The sequence below is a fragment of the Carassius gibelio genome, chromosome A19 (genome assembly GCF_023724105.1).
Source record: "Carassius gibelio isolate Cgi1373 ecotype wild population from Czech Republic chromosome A19, carGib1.2-hapl.c, whole genome shotgun sequence".
Lineage (NCBI taxonomy): Eukaryota > Metazoa > Chordata > Actinopteri > Cypriniformes > Cyprinidae > Carassius > Carassius gibelio.
In genome coordinates this window covers 26,373,513-26,396,411 of record NC_068389.1, presented here as the reverse complement: position 1 = coordinate 26,396,411, position 22,899 = coordinate 26,373,513, and the positions used below count along the sequence as shown (strand labels likewise).

The 22,899-nt window shown below is 35.7% G+C and overlaps 3 protein-coding genes across 8 annotated transcripts in view; 1 reads left to right on the top strand and 2 right to left on the bottom strand.

Moving 5' to 3' along the window:
* Window positions 1–12,608, bottom strand: part of LOC127935306 (serine/threonine-protein phosphatase 6 regulatory ankyrin repeat subunit B-like) — a 69,459-nt gene extending 56,851 nt beyond the window's left edge. Inside the window, exons 1-4 of one of the 2 annotated variants that reach the window (XM_052533050.1) lie at window positions 12,411–12,608; window positions 11,371–11,472; window positions 1,458–1,553; window positions 710–823 (exon numbers count right to left, since the gene is read on the bottom strand). In XM_052533050.1, the coding sequence (XP_052389010.1) occupies window positions 710–823; window positions 1,458–1,553; window positions 11,371–11,472; window positions 12,411–12,548 (450 nt within the window). In that variant the 5' untranslated portion in view covers window positions 12,549–12,608. The remainder of the gene's footprint in view (window positions 1–709; window positions 824–1,457; window positions 1,554–11,370; window positions 11,473–12,410) is intronic. The other variant, XM_052533051.1, reaches the window with a different exon arrangement.
* Window positions 1–22,899, top strand: part of LOC127935318 (60S acidic ribosomal protein P1-like) — a 568,794-nt gene that overhangs the window by 307,414 nt on the left and 238,481 nt on the right. The gene's annotated exons all lie outside the window — the stretch shown is intronic.
* Window positions 19,053–22,899, bottom strand: part of LOC127935305 (serine/threonine-protein phosphatase 6 regulatory ankyrin repeat subunit B-like) — a 64,022-nt gene continuing 60,175 nt past the window's right edge. The window contains exons 28-29 of one of the 2 annotated variants that reach the window (XM_052533049.1): window positions 21,340–21,396; window positions 19,053–20,514 (exon numbers count right to left, since the gene is read on the bottom strand). In XM_052533049.1, coding sequence (XP_052389009.1) covers window positions 20,381–20,514; window positions 21,340–21,396 — 191 coding nt within the window. In that variant the 3' untranslated portion in view covers window positions 19,053–20,380. Of the gene's footprint in view, window positions 20,515–21,252; window positions 21,397–22,899 lie in introns of both variants that reach the window. The other variant, XM_052533048.1, reaches the window with a different exon arrangement.

The following is a 22,899-nucleotide window of genomic DNA, read 5'->3' as shown; positions in this document are numbered from 1 at the left end:
TTACTGCAATCTGGACATGAGTCACTATTCTCTCTGCCATTTCTGATGAAATTGCCCTTGTTTTCTCTGCATTAGCATTGTTTTAAACATATTACTAATGCATTACCTTACTGGATCCTTGAACTTTCCATAAATTTACCGGTTTTAAATGACCACCTCCTGGGTAGTGTGCTATATAGTGTCATTTCTAATCACCAAGACACTGACGCTTTGACTCAGTACCAGCAATATGTCAAAGATTAAGATATTGAAGTGCCGGTGTTGTGCCCAATTCTTCCTCCCTGCCAGATTATTATTGGTATTGGTAGGTTTTAGGATTAGGTGTGGGAGAAGGGTTAGGATTAAGGGAGGGGTTAGGATTAGGCAATCAATTCTTCAAAGCTTCAACAATGGGGAAATAAATTTTTCAGAGGGTCAAAATTGGGCAAAACATGACCCACTTCAAGTACTGCAAAGTGTATATATGTGTGTGTTTTTATATGTTAGAATATATAGAATAGAAATAGAATAGAGAGTGTTAGTTTTAGGGGGTCAGTTGTAGATGGGTGAGATGTGTCTTCAGCTGTTTCTTGAAGATGGTTAAAGTTGGGCAGGATTTTGTGCCTCTTTGGGATGGCACTACAATGCACCGTTCACTTGCAGAATGCAAGCTTCTGGAGGGCATTTTTTCTCATATATGAATCAATGAGGGAGATCAGTGCTTTTGTACCTTGTCTGGTGTAAGACGCGCATCTTTGCTGCTGAACTGGAGCAGCGTTTGCGTGACTCTGAGACCTCCGGCCGGTCGAGACACTGCGTAGTGCAGGGGCAACTGATCATTGGGCTAAACATGAATGGGAATTCAGTTAAATCAGTGTGAGAATTAAATACTATAAAAAAGTGTGATGTAATTCATGCGTTTTTGGACTTTTTATTACTGAGGTATCATTTGACATACATTGAGTACAATGTTAACCTCATGAGATTCACATACAAAATGTTTTAACTGTTGTAAATGTTTTTCTCCCTATGGACAACAACTGGACAATTGTTATAATTCTTGGGAAAAGACACTCAGTAAGATAAACTCAAGTGAAGACAGTTAACATAATCAACTGCATAGTTGTGCCTATTTCCAGTAAAAACAGGAAATGTTTTTTGAGACCCATGTTATTGGTCACGATCATGCATCCAGAGGTCACTGAATAATCACATTAAAAGACTGTTTTACGATAATATTATGTGATTTACATTATTAAAAATGTGCAAGAAATGTGTGCCTGAAAGTCACGAAGCAGACATTTGACTATCTTTTAGCTAAATGTTTAATGCAATTAAATAACCCATGCATGTAAAAAAAAAAAAAAACTATAAGGGACATTTGTCCCAGTTTGTTAGTTTTTTTCACCACACAAAAACACATCTCAGAATGAGCTGAATGTGATTGAGTGAAAATAAAAGGAAACTGAACATCTTACCCCCGCTGGTAAATTGGGATCAGTTTTACTGGCCAGTAGTTTGACGATCTCTTCTTTGGAGTGAGCTGCAGCGATGTGTAATGCTGATCTACCATCCTGATAAATAAAAACATTATACATTCATACATTACATATTATTAAAACAAAAAAAAGAGTAAAATTTGTTTTAGTGTGAGTAGTTATTAGTTGTATACTGTGCTCAAAATATCTTTCAAGATGTATTCCTTTTAACGTTACTTCTTTTTTTCTGAAGAAATGATGCTGGACTTTCAGATTTGATGAAAGGTTTAAATTATACAAAATTTCACATCGATTTATTTTATTTAATTGTAAATAATATTTCACAATTTTTGGTGAGCAGAAGAGACTTTCAAACAACATTTAAAAATCTTATCGATCCCAAACTTTTGACCAAACTTAATCTATCTAAAGTTAGGAGTGTTTGAGGGTTATGAGTGCTTTTGATAAAAGGAAGAGAAAATCAAATGCAATGGTAACATGCGCACATGCGCAGCTCGACAGACACTCCAGCGGGATAGCCATCATGTCAAGAGAGAAATGTTAATATATATATATACTGTATATATATATATATATATATATATATATATATATATATATATATATATATATATATATATATGTATATATACACACACACACACACACAAACACACACATTTCAAAAGTTTGGGATCAGTAAGATTTTTATTTTTTTTTACAGAAATTTATACTTTTATTTACCAGTGATGCATTATATTGAAATATATTTTTAAAAGGGGAGGAGGGTCTAATGCTATTTTATGCATTCTGACTTATTTACAGAGTTAAAAAGGTTGGATTCTCCTGCTAAAGTTTCGGCCAAAGTTAAATAAAAATGAGTTGGATGTATTTCTGTGCCAGTACAGCTCTTCATGACGTCATAATGGGTGGAATTCCTTGTATGGGCATTTTAAATGTGATTCGATCGGCAGCACTGCACAGGACTTGCTCGAGAGGGAATTATCATTTTGATTGTAGACCACGAAATCAACAATGTCACTAACTAAGTGTGTTTTTGGATGTGAGAGAAATGTGATGTATGCACTTAATGTTTCAGCGCACCAGGAGGCTCTTAAGATCACCCCTGTGTGTATGTTATGTTATCAATGAAAAAAAGATTTCAGAGTTTTAAGTAAATTAGAAGTGAGTTGGCACTCGTCTAAGTGTATTTCATGTTATATAACAGATAAGATCTGTGCCTCAGTGGTAGAGAATTGCTTTAGCAGCGCAAAAAGGTTGCGGGTTGAATTCCCAGAGAACACATGTTAGGTAAAAAATAAAAAGTATAAGTTGCTTTGGATTAAAGCATCTGCCAAATGAAAAATATAACATATTGCTGATGAGGATTGTTTTTTTTCTTTTTCCGAATGCCTGATTTGTCTGGCTATTGTATTATTTGATTGGATGTATGTAGTGAACTTGTAGAACAATTCCCAATGAAATGGCTGTGTTTATTGGCCATATGGATGTCTTTGATGAGTCAGCTGAACAGCAGGCTACACACATAGAAAGGTTTGACAAATTTGTTTTTGCAAGCGATATTGCAGATGAGAAATGAGTCACGGTGTTGGTTAGTTCATCTACAAATGGACTGCCGCAGAGCTTGATCACCACTGATAAGCCGGTGCGAAGACATGTGATGATATTGTGACTGTTTCGAAAGACCATTTCTCACCGAACCCGATGATTTAGATTTCATAACCGCAGTCAGCATGAAACCGAGACAGTAGCACAGTATGTCGCAGTTCTGAAAAACCTGAGTGAACACGGCAAATTTGGGATGCATTTGCAAAACGCGCTGCATGATCGCTTTGTGTTTTGGCTGAAAACGGAGTCTGTACAGAAGCAGCTATTGACAAAACCAACTCTCATGTTTCAAAAGGCAGTGGAGATTGCAGTGTCTGTGGAAACAGCTGTGAGGGAATCTCAAATGTTAAGTAGCTCTTTGAAAGTGCATACACTGTCCTTGAAAGTAAAAGGAGGAAATAAATGCTACCGTTTTGGAAGAACAAACCATAACGAGAAAGACTGTTATTTCAAAGAGCAACAGTGCCACAATTGTGGTAAAAAAAGGCCACATTTCCATAGTGTGCAGAATTAAAGGGAAACACATGACTGAATGTAGTAAGGCCAAGTCAAATAGGGTGAAATATTTCCAGCAGAAAAAGAAAGTGCTTCAGATGGATGTGAAGGACTCATCTAGTGACGACACTACAGATACGGATCTTGCACTGCATTTGATGACTAAAAAGGAGGAATTGTCCCACATTCATCTTAAAACAAAGGTAGAAGGAGAAATTATGGAAATGTAATTAGACACGGTAGTGGCTATCTCTCTAATTTCAAGAGAACTTAACACTGCACAATTAGCTCATAAACCACTGTGCACAACTGATGTGATCCTGAAAACATATACAGGAGAAGTGTTGTCTCCAGTAGGGGTTATCGAAGTTAAAGTGAAAATGAACATACAAAAAGCTAAATGACCAATTTATGTCGTGGAAGGAAGTGCCCCACCTCTACTCGGCAGAGAGTGGCTCAAGAAAATCAGGTTGAATTGGCGTGAAATTAAGAGTGTGTAAAAGGATGCACTTGAGAGAGTGCTATCAAAACACAAAAGATAATTTCAGGAAAGGATTGGGCTTGTTAAAAGGTATTGAAGCCACAGTGTCCCTAAGGCCACAGTCTCATCCACGATTTTGCCAAGTGTGCAATGTCCCCTATGCTATGAAGCCAAAAGTAGAGGCCGATATAAATCGACTATTGGAGCTGGGGGTCATCTCCCCTGTGACATGACATGTGATTGGGCCACACTGATTGTGCCCATAGTTAAAAGGAACAGGGATGTGAGGATTTGTGGAGATTTTAAGCTAACAGTGAATCCACAAATAGAGGATTTATTCACATCATTAGCAGGGGGACAGTACTTCACTAAGTTAGATTTTTCAAATGCATATCTACAAGTGCCCGTGTGGGAAAGCTCACCTAAGTGCCTATAAATTACCTTTTGGGATTGCATCGGCACCTGCAATTTTCCAAAGGGCAATGGATCAGATTTGACAAGGCCTCTCTAACGTGCACTGCTACCTAGAAAAATGTGGATGCAGTCCTTACTCATCTGGATGAATTTGGGCTATGTGTTCTGCGTGAGAAGTGTTAGTTCTTTAAAGACTCAATGGAGTACTTGTGGCATATCATTGATGCTCAGGGTCTTCATAATTCACATGTAAAGGTCAGGGCAATCATGGATGCACCTGCACCAAAGAACCTCACACCACTTCATTCATTTCTGGGACTTCCAAATTATTACAGCTGATTTATCCCTAATATGGATATAATGCAGAGGATATTTTAGTGAATTGCTTTTAGTACCATTGAGGTTTTCTCTACTAAACTTCTCCACATTTCTAACCAATCGGGTTTGATAGATAATTGGCAAGGGACTGAAATATCCCTCATCCCAAGAGTGATTGATTCAAGCTTCGTTCACCACACAATGTCCAAAACGAGTATTTACATCAGCAGAAATCTATAGGGTAATTCCATACATGCAATGGGAAACAGGAGCTAGGCTGAATTCAAACCTCAAGGGCTTTGGAGAACCTTGAGTACAGACTTGTCCCCTGAAACAAAAGTTATGGACGCTAAAAGGCACCAATGAGCTACGAAACAAAACAACATAAAATTAAAATGCAGCTCAGTGAAGTGTCAAAACACAAATACAAAAAAGATGCTGAGTGGAAACAACATTTCAGCCAAACAATGCTACAAAAACAGCTAGAAATCACTCACTATTCACCCACGACATTATAGCAACTTTACACAGAAATATAATTAAAAAATGTATTAATTATTGATTATATGGTGAAATTGTTTTTTTTTCTCTTCTTTTTTTTAAATTGTAAATTGAACAAAGATAATTGAAATACATTTTACAAGTAAATAATATTTCAGCTTTCTTACTTCAAAATGTCAAATTTAATTAAATGTGCTGAACATTTAGTTAAAACTAACCATTTCTTTATAATTATTTGTGAAACTAGCAATTCCTGATTAAAAAATATATTTAAATTAAATGCTACACCAAATTTTCTTCAGTGCATGATACTTTTTGGATATGCATAACAATAATAATAATTTTCTTCTTCTTCTTCTTCTTCTTATTATTATTATTATTATTATTATTATTATTTATTTTTTTTAAGAAATATGCACAGTTTTTTTTTCCTCCATGTTTTAAAATAACAGCTAACCTCAGTTGTTGGACACTCTGTTTGCCAAAAAAATAAAAATAATAATAGATTTTTTTTAATTAAATTTTAAGACTAATAAATGTTTTATGAGTTCATTTGATTAAACTTAAAAAAGCTAATTATTATTGTCCTACACTGTACTTTTTTAGAAAGTTGTAAATAAACAAACATTACTGAAATACATTTGGCAAGAAAATAATATAATTTTTTTTATATTTAATTAAATGTATTACTTTCCATTTCTTTGTATTTTTTTGTGAAATTTACTAGCAATTTCTGAGTGAAAAATGTTTGTATATGCAGAAATACAGCTTGTAAAACGCACCACAGATGAGGAGCAACACGTAAAGACACCCAACAAGAATGAAACTAACCGAGTTCTCACTGTGACACTCACATTCACAGCACTGCAATACTTCACAGTAATATCTCACAGATTCTGCACTCTGATTCATCATCACATTTGAGTCAGTTCGGGAGTTCGGAGCGGGTTCGCGAATCATTTGAGTCAGTTTGGGGATCGCGAATCATTTGAATCAGTTCGGAAGTTCGGAGCGGGTTCGCGAATCATTTGAGTCAGTTTGGGGATCGCAAATCATTTGAATCAATTCGTGAATTCGGAGCGGGTTCGCGAATCATTTGAGTCTGTTTGGGGATCGCGAATCATTTGAATCAGTTCGGGAGTTCGGAGCGGGTTCGCGAATCATTTGAGTCAGTTCGGGAGTTCAAAGAGGGTTCGCGAATCATTTGAGTCCGTTTGGGGATCGCAAATCATTTGAATCAGTTCGGGAGTTCGTAGCGGGATCGCGAATCATTTGAATCAGTTCGGAGCGGGTTCGCGAATCATTTGAGTCGATCAGTTTGGGGGTCGCAAATAATTTGTATCAGTTCAGGAGTTCGGAGCGGGTTCGCGAATCATTTGAGTCAGATCGGGAGTTCACAGCGGGTTCCTGAATCATTTGAGTCAGTTTGGGAGTTCAAAGCGGGTTCGCGAATCATTTAAGTCCGTTTGGGGATCGCGAATCATTTGAATCAATTCGGGAGTTCGTAGAGGGATCGCGAATCATTTTAATCAGTTCGGGAGTTAGGAGTGGGTTCGCTAATCATTTGAGTCGATCAGTTTGGGGATCGCAAATCATTTTAATCAGTTGAATCAATGTTGAAAACAGTTGTGCTTCTTCATATTTTTGAGAAAACCCTGATGTATTAAATTTTGTTCAGGATTCTTTCATTAAAAAGTTCAAAAGAACAGCTTCCATAAATGTTGTTACTGTTGTTTTTGATCAATTTAATGCATCCTAGCTGAATAAAATTATTCATTTCTATATGAACATTGAACCACAAAACCAGTCTTAAGTAAATTTTTAAATAAGATTGCCATTGATGTATGGTTTGTTAGGATCGGACAATATTTAGTTGAGATACAGCTATTTGAATATCTGGAATCTGAAGGTGCAAAAAAAAAAAAAAAAAATCTAAATATTGAGAAAATCACCTTTAAAGTTGTCCAAATAAATTCTTACCAATGCATATTACCAATCAAAAATTACGTTTTTATACATTTATGGTAGAAAATGTCCATAATTTTTGGCATAAAAGAAAAATCTGTAATTTTGGCCCATACAATGTTTTTTTTTTTTTTTTGGCTTTTTCTAAAACTGTACCCCAGTAACTTAAAACTGGGTTTGTGCTCCAGGGTCACATATATGAAAAAGCTGATGTTTTTGGAAGAGCAGCACATGTTGAACAAGCGGACAGATTTCCTTTTAAACTCTCTCGCCCACTCACTCACAAGTTTCATCATCTCTTTATTTTTCCTGTCTGATACAACCTATTGCTCACAGTTGATCCGAGCTACACTTTTAAACACCCACAGACAATTACTCTCTGAGGCATCCACTGCTCAGCAAACTCAGATATAGAAACCTACGTACTGTAATACCTCTAAAACATTACAAGCTTTATGTGTCAGATTTCATGACTGCATAAAAAGTTTATAAGATCATAAACTGTGATTTGAGCAAAGACCTAAAATGAGGAATAGGAAAAGTTCACCCATAAAATGAATAATTGCTTAAATTTTCATCACCCTCAGGCCATCAAAGACGTAGATGTAGATGTTCATCAGTACATATTTCGGGCAATGTAGCATTGCATCACTCCCTCATCAATGAATCCTCTGCAATGAATGGGTGCCGTTAGAATCAAAGTCCAAACAGTTGATAATCCACAAGTAATCGACACCACTCCAATCCATCAGTTAACATCTGAAGAAGCAAAAAGATGCCCATTTGTAAGAAACAAATCCACCATTAAGATGTTTTTAACTTCAAACTGTTGCGTCCGGCTAAAATACCAGTCCATAATCCGTAGTAACACTTCCTCCCTGGGCCGCATTAATGCACGGGCTTCCGATGATTCCGGAAAATATTGTAATCGGATTTTATAATTTGTTGGCTGTCCCTTTAAAATTACGCTTTATTATCGCTTTGCTTTGAATGCACGTGCGGGCGTTGCAAGTAGAGATCTGCACTACCCAGCGCCACCGAGTGCGGCGCAGGACAATATTTGATGGGTGAATGCGGAAGCGGGCGGCAAGATATTATTGTGTGCGGGTTGCGGGAAAATAAAATTATTTGCGGGATTCCCCCAAAGTGGAAATATCTAACAAAATAAAATAACTTTAAACAAATAAACCTTTATTTATAATAAAATAAAGTAAAATTGACTTTGCGAAATGAGAGGATGCTGATGATACCATAGACAGCGACGTGTAATTCGATTGCGAAATAGCTAGATATTTAAAGGTCCATAAATAAATCCAGGTTTATTATTATTATTATATAATTTATAGGCTATATAGCCTAATTATTCTAGGTATATTTTTATCTATATTTCTTTATTTCTATGTTCTAAGTTCCTTGTTCATGTTCATCCGTTTAATTAAACGCAAATAAAATGAAACATTTGTTTATTTTTCGTTTCTTTTTTAAATGTATATTCAACAGGGGAGCTAGTGAAAAAATATCAGAATAGCAGGCAGAATATGCAAAAACTACTATACGTTTACCCGCGGGATTTTGCGTGGCCAGAGCGGGACGAAAATAAAATATATTTTTGCGGGAGCGGGAGAAAACTTTGCGGGAGCGGCACGGAAAAATCCCTCCCGCGCAAGTCTCGTTTCAAGTCCTGCTCGAGAAGTGTCAGTCAAACCCTCTTTCACTCAATGAACCCTGCAATCATTAATTGTCTGAAATCCAAAAAAATTAATCATTGTCTGAAAGCATTCGGTTATTGGCCTGTATCGAACTCACGTTACATAACTTACGTTGAATTCTTTATAAGATAATTGCCGCATATTCTAATGATGACAATAACTAATCTAATAGCTAATCTAATGTAACAAAATTGTCTCGTAAATATGAAAGTGGTTCGCAAAAAAGAAAAACAGCACAAGATAAAGTAGAACGTCGACCAGTTTGTAAAAAAAAAAATCCGAAACTAACATCATATTTTAACGCAGGCCCAGGGAAAGATGAAGATGCAGATAATGGTGAAGGGGAAAGGGAATCACCGCAATTTACAGGTTATTCTAGCAGGCTGGCAGCAGTAGATATGAAAGTCTATCAAAATAATGAACTCAGTGATACCAACGTTTTCAACTAACCCGCCCGCAACTAGGACCGCAAAAAAATAAAAATAAAATATTGTACCCGACCCGTTTCCTGAATGCTCATCGAAGCGTCATTGGGCTAACAAGGCAAAAAAACAACAACAACAAAAAAAAAAAACACACACAACACAACTTAAAATATTATAATTTTGTCAAGAATCATAAATAAATCGTCAGTAAGCTCATAATTTGTACTAAAATAGTCTGGCTATGTCTATTTGTATGTTTCTGCAAGATCCGCAGACATTGAGGTTCGGGTTTGTTCCGATCAGAGCTGGTGAGCGGAGAGCGCATTTCTGAATATCCCGATCTGCTCGATCATTCCGTGGGGTCTCGCTCAACGAGCTTATTACATTGTCTGCTAGGCTATATATTTGCTTCTTATTTATTAAATACGGGCAACTGACTGATAAAACATTGATCAAAATTAAGATACAATTTATACGAAACGAAAATCTTTTAAAAAGAGTTTTCTATAAAACAAAACTTAATGAAGTCGTCATAATCATGTTTTACCAAAAACAGCGCTGTTGCTCCCCATGCAGTCTTCTTTGCCGCCTCCATCTCTACCTGTTGACTTAGCCCGTGCGTCATCTTCGCGTCAGTTATTCAGCCAATAAAGTGTAGGCATATGTATTTCAAAAATATATCAATGACAAGGGTTTAATTTCCATTTTTATTTCAAAGGACCTGACTAACCCTGACCCGAATATCATTACAAATATTTTTGGATGACTCGTAACCGCGGGCAACCGCAGGCACCCACTCATTTTGGATCAACACGCCATCATTCACTACCATGTACTTAAAGTTCTATATTTTTGTGCACTTTATCCTCTTTAGTTTCTTTATTTTATATAGCTACTAAAATTCTTCTTTAGTACTTCCTACGATAATCTTAAGAACATCTAAGTATACTCAACTGCTATGAAATATATACAGGGGCATATTTTAATTCTGAGGCATTAAGATTAAATCACGTGTTCAAGTCTAACCTACTAGACTACGTCACGTAGTGCATGCGTGCACAGAATGGGTGTTTTTTTTTTCTTTGTTTTTTTGTAAAGTGAGATGCATACTCGATAATATCAGATCGTTAAATCAACAATTAGGATATCATAGACTACATAACGCACACCCTAAGTGACCGCTCCGTCTGCTGTCCCGAGCATCATTCACACTAGCCTCGAGCAATCGAGCAGTCCTTATTTGAGTGGAAGGGCCACTCAAGAGGTAAAGCCCAGGGGCCCCTTATAGTCTTAATGCTGCCCTGCTTCCTCCAATTAAAATAAAAACTAAATCTGCTGTTGTCTCTCATCAAAATCCATCAATATATTTGTTTAGAATTATTTTGGACTGTTTTCCTTGTAAACAATGCTTTATCTGTGCAGATCTTTATCCTGAAGAGGACCATTTCACTGGAGAAATCAAGATTCTAGATAGTTGACTCGCATTTTAGCCAGACGCAACAGTTTAAAGTTAATTATTTGTTTCTTACAAACATGCATTTTTTTTTTTTTTTTTTTTTGCTTCTCCAGATGTTAACTGATGGACTGTAGTGATGTGGATTACTTGTGAATTATTGTGATGTTTTTATCAGCTATTTGGACTCTCATTCTGACGGCACCCATTCACTGCAGAGCATCCATTGATGAGAAAGTGATGGCATGCAACATTTTCCCAAATCTGTTCAGACAAAGAAAGAAACTCTTCTATATCTTAGACGGCCTGAGGGTAAGGACACTTTTAAAAAATGTGATTTTTTTAGGGCGATTTTATCAAATAGCAAACAACCTAGAAGCTTTGCTTCAGATAATCTAGTCTTATTTAAACCACTGAACCATTTTCATTAAAAGCTTAATTGCCTGCTACTAATGAATATCATCTGCATTAAGTGGCGAGTGCTGGTTTTAAGACATGATTCCAGACGATGGGAAACTCCTACCTTTGTTTTGTCACTTGGATTGACCCCCAGTTCCAGCAACCTTTCAATGATAGACTGATGGCTCTCTCGCACCGCGACCATCAGGAGACTCAATCCAGACTCCTGTGGGGGAACAAGGGAACATAGTCAATATTTCACTGCAGAGAGAAATGATTCAGAATTGTGCTTATATTCAGAGCTGAAGTGTTTGGATAACACAAAAGGGAAATCAGTTTAAACAGCTTGAACATACAGATACAAAATATATATATATTTTTAATATAGCATCTTGAACACTGCATGAGCACAGAACTGTGATGATTTTAAGAACATAAAATAAAATAATATAATAATTATTATTTTTACTATTTGCTAAAAACACATAACAGATCCATTATGTTTGTGACAAGGTACAAAGTAGAGAAAGTACACATTCGTTTTAATTAAATTATTAGAGTTAGACAAACAATTAAAACATTAGAAAATTACTAAACATATGCGTGTATGTAAATATACACATAAACACAATCAACACTTATGAATTTAATATATTTTAATTTGTTTAATTTTAATTATTCATATATAATGCATTTAATATATGTTAAAAATTCAGTTAATAACAGTACTTTTCCTCTATTTGAATTTTAAAGACTAATATATAAACTAGTTAAAATATATTAAATAAATTAGTGACGTTCATTTTATTAATACACATTTTATTAAACACACAAATATAAATAAACATACACATAGAATAAACTTTATTAATTTAATATAGTTCAATTAGTCTAGTTTCAATTTATACACACAATAAACATTTATTAAAATAACAAAAAAATATAATATTTAATGTATTTTAATTAATATATAGTTCATTTGAATTATTTATATTTATTTACTTTTTACTCCAAGTGCTAGTTCCTAATACCGTACTCTAAAACTTTTTATGGCACAGTCATAATAAATGATTATGAATTCAAACATAAATCTCTCTATATTTTTTTTCATAACTGAAGTCTATTTTTAAACATGCAATAAAAAGCACCTGCAGTGCATCTCACCTCGTCAATTTGGAAGATCTCTGGATCTTCTTTCTCCAGTGTCTTGAGTTTCTGTTCCAGTGCAGTCCATTCTCCGCTGAGGGCCAGAGACATCAAGGGCTGAGGGCTCCCGGATACACAAGAGCTCTCTGTCATCATATAAGACCACAAAATAACCTCTCAGAAATCAAACTACACGGGTCTGTGATCATCATAACAAAAGCACCTTTATTTAAAAGACAAGACCCAGGCGGATCTGCACTGGGCAGGGGCGGATCTAGCGGTTCCTTCCTCTTGGTAAGAGATATAAAGCGCGCATTTCTCCGACTGTCTGCGGCGGGTTAAAGTTGGCAAACTCCGCCTTGAGTTCCTCCTGTTTACCCTGGATTCCAAAAAAAAAAAAGAAGAAGAAAAAAAAAAGACCATTGAAAAAATCTCACAGAGAAGAGACTCACGCTGCTGAAATCAGGGATTCAGCTGTACTTTCAATCCTCGTTTTACTGCAGTTGTTGTCATTTACCTCAGAATCAACGTCAGCTTTTAAGTGCTAAAATATAATTAGTTAATCTCGATTTTTCGGGTAAAATCAGGTCCATCTGTATGGAAAGGTGTTTTCGTTTGAGCACATCGTGTTTGTTTGGTGTGGCATGGTAAGTCTATCGCGTGTTTTCTGACATAGCCTATATAACTATAAATGTATATCTATATGTAGCCTATATTGTTATTGTATCTTCTGTCCATTGAAATTATTATTATTATTATTATTATTTACCCAAAATATAGAAATAACCCAATAAATGTTAAGAATAACCCAACAAGCGATCCAATGTCCTGATATTGGGCACAGTAAACAACCCGTGTTTTTTTTTTTACATAAACTTAATTAATTTGTTGTTTCCTGCTAGCTCAATGTCACACACATAAACAAAAGATTCACGAACCCGCTCCTTGAAGTCAGCACTGTCTGTATCTGGTCTGTTTACTTCAGTCGCAGCTGAATCCACCGTGAATACAACAAGTACGTCTTTGAGTTTAATTACTTTTTAGTTATAATTCTGTGTGAAATGTAAGTTATTTAAGTTAATGAAGTAGGCAGATGGAAATTTGTGCATGAAAATCTAAGCCAATATGACATGCTATTATATTGTCATATATTATATCTAAACCTATTTAAGTATTTTATATACATACAATGTTATGCAAATACAATGCTTAATTTGGTATGTATATATATAAAGTTAAATTTGATATTTGATATATATAAAGTTTAAAAGTGTTATATAATTAAGATATGGTCATTTTATTTATTTAATGTGAACTGTATTGTCTTAGCATAATTTTTATATTTAACTATTTGATGAGCTTAAATCTATACATATATAATGTTCTAATTTTTTATAAATTCTTCATGTTGCAAAACAACATTTAGAGATCTGTTGAAGTTTTGGTTTCAGATTTAATCTACTAGATATTATTTCAAGTTCAAGTTCAAGTTGAGCTTTATTGTCATTCCGCTACATGTGGACATAGAGTGGAATGAAAATGTCATGTCTCACAGGACCACGGTGCTACATAAATACAGACATACAACAGTGAAGTAAAAAAGTACAAACTTATACACAGCTAACCTACTGACAGATTTTGACTATAAATATACTATATTTATATATGTCTACACTGGGGAACAGTGAAAAGTGTCTATATGCACATAGAGGAGAATTGCACAAACATGATTTGAATTTCACACACACACACAATGTTTCAGACAGTTTTTATGTGAACTGGTAAGGTTGGGGGATGCTTGGGGGTGGAGAAGGTGGGATGGTCCATGTTACAGTAGGTAGGAGGTTCATGTGGGATTTCAGAGGAAGGCAGGGTGATTTGAGTTCAGGGCTCTCACAGCCTGAGGGAAAAAGCTGTTGAGCAGTCTGGAGCAGGATCTGATGCTCCGGGACCATCCTCCTGATGGAAAGAGCTGGAAAAGACTGTGGGAGGGATAGGAGGGGTCCTTCACGATACTGTTTGCTTTGCGTGTGAGGAATATGTCCAGGCTGGAGGGCAGAGGGGCACCAATGATCTTTGCAGCTGTATTCACTGTCTGTTGGAGGGTCTTGCGGTCTGCTGCACTACAGTTCCTGTGCCAGACAGTGATGCAGCTGGTCATCACACTCTCTATGGTTCCTCTGTAGAAAGTGGTGAGGATGGGTGGAGGGAGACTTGCTCTTTTCAGTCGGTGGAGAAAGTGTAGGCACTGTTGTGCCTTCTTGGAGAGTGACTGTGATGTGATGTGCACCCCCAGGAATATAGTGCTGCTGACATTCTCCACAGTCAAGCTGTCGATGGTCAGTGGGGGTGGTCAACAGAGTTTTTCCTGAAGTCCATCACAACCTCCTTTGTCTTCTCCACATTGAGGGACAGGTTATAAGTGCCACACCATTCAGCAAGCTGTGCCACTGTGTAAAGAGCAGTGGGCTGAGCACACAGCCTTGTGGGACACCTGTGCTCAGTGTGGTAGTACTCGAGGTGTTGTGGCCGACATGGACTGCCTGAGGTCTTCCAGTTAAAAAGTCCAGGATCCAATTACAGAGGGAACTATTAATGCCCAGCAGGCTTGGTTTGTTGATGAGCTGTTGTGGAATTATTGTGTTGAATACTGAGCTGAAGTCGATGAACGGCATTCTAACTTAGGAGTTTTTATTCTTTAGGTCGGTAAGAGCCAAGTGGAGGCTGGAGGAAATTGCTTCATCTGTAGAGTGGTTTGGACGGTATGCAAACTGAAGCGTATCGAGTGTTTTGGGGACAACTCCCTGGCTCAGCGAGGATATTGAAGATATCTGTTCGGTCATCTGTCAGCTGTTCGGCACAGTCTCTCAGTACACGTCCAGGTATGTCGTCAGGACCCACAGCCTTGCATGGGTTAATCCTAGACAGGGTTTTACGTTGGCTGGAGAAGTGAGGAAGACTGTAAAATGCTGTTGGCGATGCCGCCCATTCCATTGCTCACTGTGATGCCGAGGTGATGCGCGCCAGTGGGACGGAGGCCTGCGTCAGTCTGCTATCCATTGCCAGGCTCACTCGTGCTCGAGCCCTCAGCACCAACTGGAACTAAGAGCTCAGACTCGCTTTGTGCCCGTTTCATCCAGACAGAGAGGGGTTTGTGATGGGAGAAGGGGCAGCTGTGCTCGTTTAAGAGGAATATGAACATGCCAAGCAGAGAGGTGCACGGGTGTATGCTGAGGTGCTGGGATATGGACTATCTGGAGACACCAGCCACATCACGGCTCCAACCGCAGATGGAGACGGAGCCTTTCGGTAATACTGATTTACCCAGTGGCATACAAATAAACACTACGCTATTTTGATTGCATCACAACACAACATAAATTATGTTCAACTTTATCTGAAGACAGACAGCCTTATTAACAATAGTTAAATTACTTGAAATTAGACAAATGGACACTGATATCAGATACAATTTTTATTAACTTATTTTATTTTAAAGTTTCAGTTAAAATACTAAAAAAACTAAAAAACTAAAACTACTAAATAAGAATTAATAAATACTATATAGACAGATATAGGAAAAAAATCCCTTAACTTCTAATTCAGTATATTAAGAAAAGTTATAATTAGGTATCAATGACACTAAACGTACAATGATGACAGACGATAAAGAACATGAATTCCTCCCATTCTTGGCTAAAGTTCTTGAGCGTGTTGTGGCTGTTCAGTTAAATAATCACCTAGCTCTGAACAGTCTCTTTGAACCTTTTCACTCTGGGTTCAGAAGAGGGCATAGTACTGAAACCGCTTTAACTAGGGTCGTAAATTATCTTCTCATCACGGCGGATTCAGGTGCATGCAGTATTTTGGTCTTGTTAGACCTCAGTGCTGCTTTTGACACTATATGTCACTCTCTTCTGCTTTACAGGCTGGAAAATTGGTTGGATCTTTCTGGAGCTGTCCTCAATTGGTTTCGGTCTTATTTAACAAATCTTGCCCAGTTTGTTGGCTTGGGTAACTACAAATCAGATACCGTGCCTGTTCGACAGGGAGTTCCTCAGGGTTCAGTATTGGTTCCAATATTATTTAATATTTATATGCTTCCACTTGGGCAGATCATTAGGAAACATGGTCTTGGGTATCACTGCTATGCGGATGATACGCAGATTTACATCACCACTAGTCCTGATGTCCATTGCTCATTAATAGCTTGGCGTGGTTGTTTAGCAGAGATCAGTATCTGGATGCACAACAACTTCCTGAAGCTGAATGGCTCCAAAACTGAACTGATGCAGATTGGTAAAGTGGCAGCTACTCGTAAGGCCGAGCAGATCAGTTTGATTGTTGATTCCTGTACGGTAATCCCCACTTCACAGGTGTGAAATCTTGGTGTCATTTTTGATCCACAATTATCATTTGAAGCACACATAAAACACATCTCTAAAACTGCATTTTTGCACCTGAGAAATATAGCTCGACTTAGACCTTTTCTCTCTTTTGCAGACACAGAAAGGCTTATATATGCCTTCATAACAACTAGGTTAGATTATTGTAATGCCTCGTTCTCTGGCCTTCCAGCTAAATCGTTGAGCAAGCTTCAGTATATACAAAATTCTGCCGCTCGTGTACTGACTTGTACTTCTCCTCGTGAACACATTACACCGGTTCTTTCACAATTACACTGGCTTCCTGTAAATGCGAGAATTGATTTTAAAATTCTTATTTTAACATACAAGGCACTTCATGGGACTGCACCTGAGTATCTTTGTGATCTCATCAGTCCTTATATTCCATCACGCTCTCTTCGCTCTACTAACTCTCTTTCACTTCACCAGCCATCATGTAAGCTAAAGACCATGGGGGAAAGAGCCTTTTCATATAAAGCCCCTAAGCTAAGGAATGTACTTCCTCTGGACGTCAGAAATGCACCAACGCTGGGTGATTTTAAAAAGTTGATTAAGTCACATTTATTCAAGACTGTCTGTCTTTAATGAATTGTTGTATTGCTTTTGGTGTTTTGTTTTATTTTATTTATTACTTTATTACTGTACCGCTTTGGGCTTAAGAAAAGTGCATTACAAATAAAATGTATTATTATTATTATTATTATTATTATGAAAAAAGTGTCCAAAGATGTGCTTTGTATATTTTTGAAAAAATGTACTGTGCAAGATGATTTATCATTAATAAAAATGTTAAAACCACCACATTTTCTATTACATTTCATTTTCTTTAATATGTACTAACATTTTACCATAAAATTAAGTATATATTAAAAATGTATTTACATCAAATGAGTGATGTCCACCATTATAGGATAGTTTATCAAAAGATAAAAAAACTGGTCAAATACTTAAAAAGTTAAAAAGACTGTGTACAGAATTAAAAAATGTCATACAGCCCTTACGTACATTTATTACTATACAAATAAACACATTTTTTTTTTTTTTTACTTTTTGAAAGACTTTTTTTATTGCAACATAACAGAAATCATATATAACATTGTTTGTTAACAGGCATTACAGAACTTAAAAGAATATTAAACATATTTTATTATGTAGGCAGTGATGTAGTTTCCGGATGTGGTTCTATTTTAAGAAAAACACTTTCCCTAAAGCAAGACAAATGAGTTACTGTCTCAGTCTCAGCATAAACACAGCCAAAAATGTACATCCATAAAAGTGAAAAACAGCCCCACGTTACAGATGTTTATTTTTCCACTCATCACTCTGTCCAAAGTTAAACCTGACAGAGACGTCAGACGCATGAATGTTTGAGCTGTTTTAAACGAAAGCCTGATGATCATATTTGAATCATATTTTTCACGTTTATTTCTAATAAATGATATATGGATAATCAAGCAAACCTAAGTTGCTTTAGTCTTGTAAGTGTTCATCTTGAAATATTGCTAACAATATGAAGGTTCTAATGTTTACTTTTTAAAATGAGTAAAGATTTGACAGCAAAAAGACAAGTGTACGAGCTGAAGGTGGATGTTGTACGTTTTGACTAAAAATCCTTTTGCTAAAAAGGTCAAAGTCAGAAGGCATGGAATATTGTTCAACAAAGTGTTGATCACCTTGATGATTTAGAGGCCTTAGAAATTCATGAATACACTAGATTTTATAGAGTTAAACGTGAGAATAATAACTGTACGGTAACCTTTACAATTTGGTCCGGTTTTCAGGACAGTCAAAGTGCAGACCTAATAAACATGATTTAAGTTTGTTAACAACAATAGTTAAAAAACAACAGTAGGATGTTTGCCAAGATCATGTCAGATACAGTATAATTAAAACTTAAAATTCAAATCATGAAAGCTCAGACTTTTGCTTGATGTGATATCATGGAAAAACAGCCTCAATGGCAGCGTCTTCAACAGTTAAACTGTCAGGCACATGAAGTTAGTAGTGAAATATTTGGATATGTTTTGGCAATATGAGCATTAATTAGTGTTTCCAGCAATGAACAGATCTGAGCATAATGTTCTAATTGTGAGCTTGAAATTAAACTATCGTGATTCTTACATGAGATGCAGCTTCAACAAAAACCAGTTGTGAGCCCTAAATCACATTTGTATAATTTCTATAATGGTGCACAGTGATTATAAAGCTATATGTAGCATGTTCCTATATTTAGCAAGTGTCATTTACATATGGATTTAATTTCATTTGTAAAAAAAAAAAAAAAAAGAACAATTGTCAATACATTCGGTCATCTTTCTAGCATCAGTCCATAAAACATTTATGGTCATAAGTCAGAGATATCAAGTAGAAATACTTCAAATCCAATAATAAGAATGTTCATTCAAAAGATTGGGGTCTGTACGATTTTTTAAGCAAATCAATACGTCTATTCAGCAAGGATGCATTTAATTGATCAAAAGTGACAGTAAAGGCATTTATAATGTTCCAAAGATTTCTATTTCAAACAAATACTCTTCTTTTGAACTTTCTATTCATCAAAGAATCCTGAAAAAATTAAATGAATCACAGTTTCCACAAAAACTGTATTCAACATAGATGTTAAGAAATGTTTGTTGAGCAGGGATATGCCAGTATCAAATTTTCCTGTTGCGATTAATTGCTCATGCTTTTATCACGGTATATGGTATTATCACGGTATTTAATTGAATTGAATTTAAATCATAATACAGTATAACAACTTTTTTCTTATAACAAAAATATCGGAACATTTAAATACATTAAAGCAATACCGAAAAATATAAAAAGTTAAAAGTTTTACACAGATTAAAGTGTATCTGTGAGTCATTTTCTGCAGTTTAGCACCATCAACTGTCAGAAAGAGAATGTGCTTTCATTCTGCGCATCTCTCACGTGTTTCCCCATGTGCTTCTCATGCGTGCTTGTTTACAGTACATCGGAGCACACATGCTCTTTCAAGGAGCATACAGCGGTTTTGTGCATTTTGACCAGTTGATGGGAATATTATTCTTAATGCATTCGAAATTATGAATAATTTGTAATATATAATTATTCACAGTATTTAGAAGTGCCCATGATAACAATACCTTGCATATTCATTACCATGATATATCACATTACTGAATACTGGCACATATCTATAGTTGAGCAGCAACATTTCTGAAGAATCATTTGACACTGAATTCTAGAAAACAGTTATTTTCAATTTTAATATTTCACAATATTACTGCTGTATTATTTTTGATCAAAGGAATGCAACCTTGGTGAGCAGAAGAGACTTCTTTCAAACACACACACACACACACACACACACACACACACACACACAAACACAAATCTTACTGACCCCAGAATTTGGACCACTAGTGTAAATGGCATCTTCATTAAAGTGACTAGCGAGGAATGGATATCAGCTAAAGGCACATGCTGTGATATGCTAATGCTAAGGTGTTCTTCAGGAAGCTGAAGTGATGTGGGCTCAGGTGGTTGGTCTGATATTAATAGGCAGTACAAATTCATCTGTCATGGTGAAATGGTCATCATTCATTCATCTCTCTCCAGCTGTGATCTGTCCCTCTGTCTGCGCTGGGCTAAAAACTGCTGGACCACAGACGGCCAATCCACAACATTCTCCACGTGCTCCTGCCCTCCAGACATGGACATCACAATCTGACCGCCTGCACAGTTACACAAGATGATTGCTATAGATTGACTCATGACAAATCCTATTATTTCTTGCTTTTACTTAAAATAATTACTGTACACTTGAAGTACTGCTGTAGAAATAAAATTATGAAATAGTTTTTTCAAAGTATTTAGTTAATATAATATTGATAAATATTAATACATCTGTGAACTTTAAACATGAACTGAAGAACTACAATATGAATATATGATATAATATCTATGTATTCATGCATTTATTCATTCATTCAATAAAGCAAAGGCTATTTTCATGGCAAACTCAGTAGTAGAAATTAAAATAATCATACAATCATCAAGAAAACTAAAATAAATAGTATAAGTTAACAATATTTTTCTTACAACAGTATAAAAACAATTTATAAAATAAAAAATATAGGAATTTATATAAAAAAAGGAATTGTATACACTGTTTACAAATAAACAGCAAGTAACAATGAATTCAACATGAAATTCTGAAGTAGAAAGACTGAAATTGTATTTTCTTGTAAAATGTATTCTGATAACCTTTAGTTCATAAAACCTTTTTTTTATATATATAATTTCATATAATAAGTAATTTATGTATTTATTGTTATGCAGAATAGTAATACAACAGTTATATAGTTTTTTTTTCTGTTTGATATTTCATAGAAAAACTAAAAAAATAAATAAATTGACCATATAAATAAATCTCCGACCAAAGAAGAGGAGCTGTGAAATTGTATACTTGCCCTCTGGGAGGATCTGTGTCGTCTTGTTTCCTCTGAAGCTGACAGATGCTTGACCCAGCTGCTCTAGAGAACGCGCGTCTGTCAAACCTTCAGTGTCTTCATCCTCATTCATCACATTAGGACACTTCACAGAGCAGCTCTTCCCTGAAAACAAAGGAGGACACAGACATGGGAAAGTCATTCAACACTGCACATATACACATAACATGGCAATATAGTCAGCAACACACACTAGAGAAAGCTTAGATGGAGTGAAGATGTACAGGAAGTGTGAGATGCACAACCCCAAATGTCTGAACGTTCTGTCAAACATTCCTTAGACAGCAAATGCCTACAGTAGTGTGCTACAGCAAGTTAAACTTTTGTTTGCAGCATTAACCATCCCTTTTGTCAAACCTTGCATTTTAAGATGGAGCCAGTATAAACTAATATGCTAAAATATTCAATAAATAAAATAATTTCAATAAATAAGTCAATTTATTATTATTGATGATCATAATAAAAAATTGTTTGACAAGGTACTATAGCAAATTGCATAATTGATATTATTTGCAACTTTAGAAGACAAAGTTATTTATAAGTGCAGTATGGAGTACCTCAAGGCTCAGTACTAGGGCCATTACTCTTCATGCTTTACATGTTATCCTTGAGAGATATCATCAAGAAACACGGTGTTAGCTTTCACTGTTATGCTGATATTCAGCCCTATATTCCTTCGTGGTCAGGCGAAACATATACATTTGAAAAACTAACGGAATGCATAGTCGATATAAAAAACTGGATGAGAAGTAATTTTTTACTGTTAAATTCTGAAAAAAAAAAAACCCGGAGGTGTTAATTATAGAACCTAAAAACTCTGCATGTAATAAGCTAGTATGATGTCTAAGACTTGATGGTTGCTCTGTCAGTTCTTCGTCATCAGTTAGGAACCTAGGTGTGCTATTTGATAGCAATCTTTCCTTAAAAAGCCAGATTTCTAGCATTTGTAAAACTGCATTTTTCCATCTCAAAAATATATCTAAATATAACTCTTTAACCTGGCTTACACATAACACATATCAAGTTCTCATTTGTAAGTCGCTTTGGATAAAATGTAAATGTAAATGTAACACACTAATACGCTTCTTATATACAAATACGTTAAAGGATTTTTAGGCTGCATTAATTAGGTAAACCAGAACCTGGTACACTTCCCATAACTCCTGATATACTTGCTACATAGCTAGAAGAATGGCATCTACGCTAATATTAGTCTGTTTCTCTCTTATTCCAAGGTCACCGTAGCCACCAGATCCAATCTGTATCCAGATCAGAGGGTCACTGCAGTCACCCGGATCCAGTACTTGATTGCAAATCATTGCACATATACTATTAACTGAACTGAGATGAATGATGACATCACTGAACTGTCATTTTGCGTTATTTTATAGAATTACCTGAAAAAAAAACGAATTTGAAATGTAAACTCAGAATTCCAAGAGAAAAGTCAAAACTGCAAGATTTTTTTGTTTTTAAAGTTCAAATTGTTAGATATAAAATTTAAATTCTAAGGAAAAATTTCAAATTGAGAAACTTGAGAAAAGTTTACATCTCAAAAAAGTCAGAATTCTGAGATTCACAGATATTGCAGTTACGAGTTTATAACTT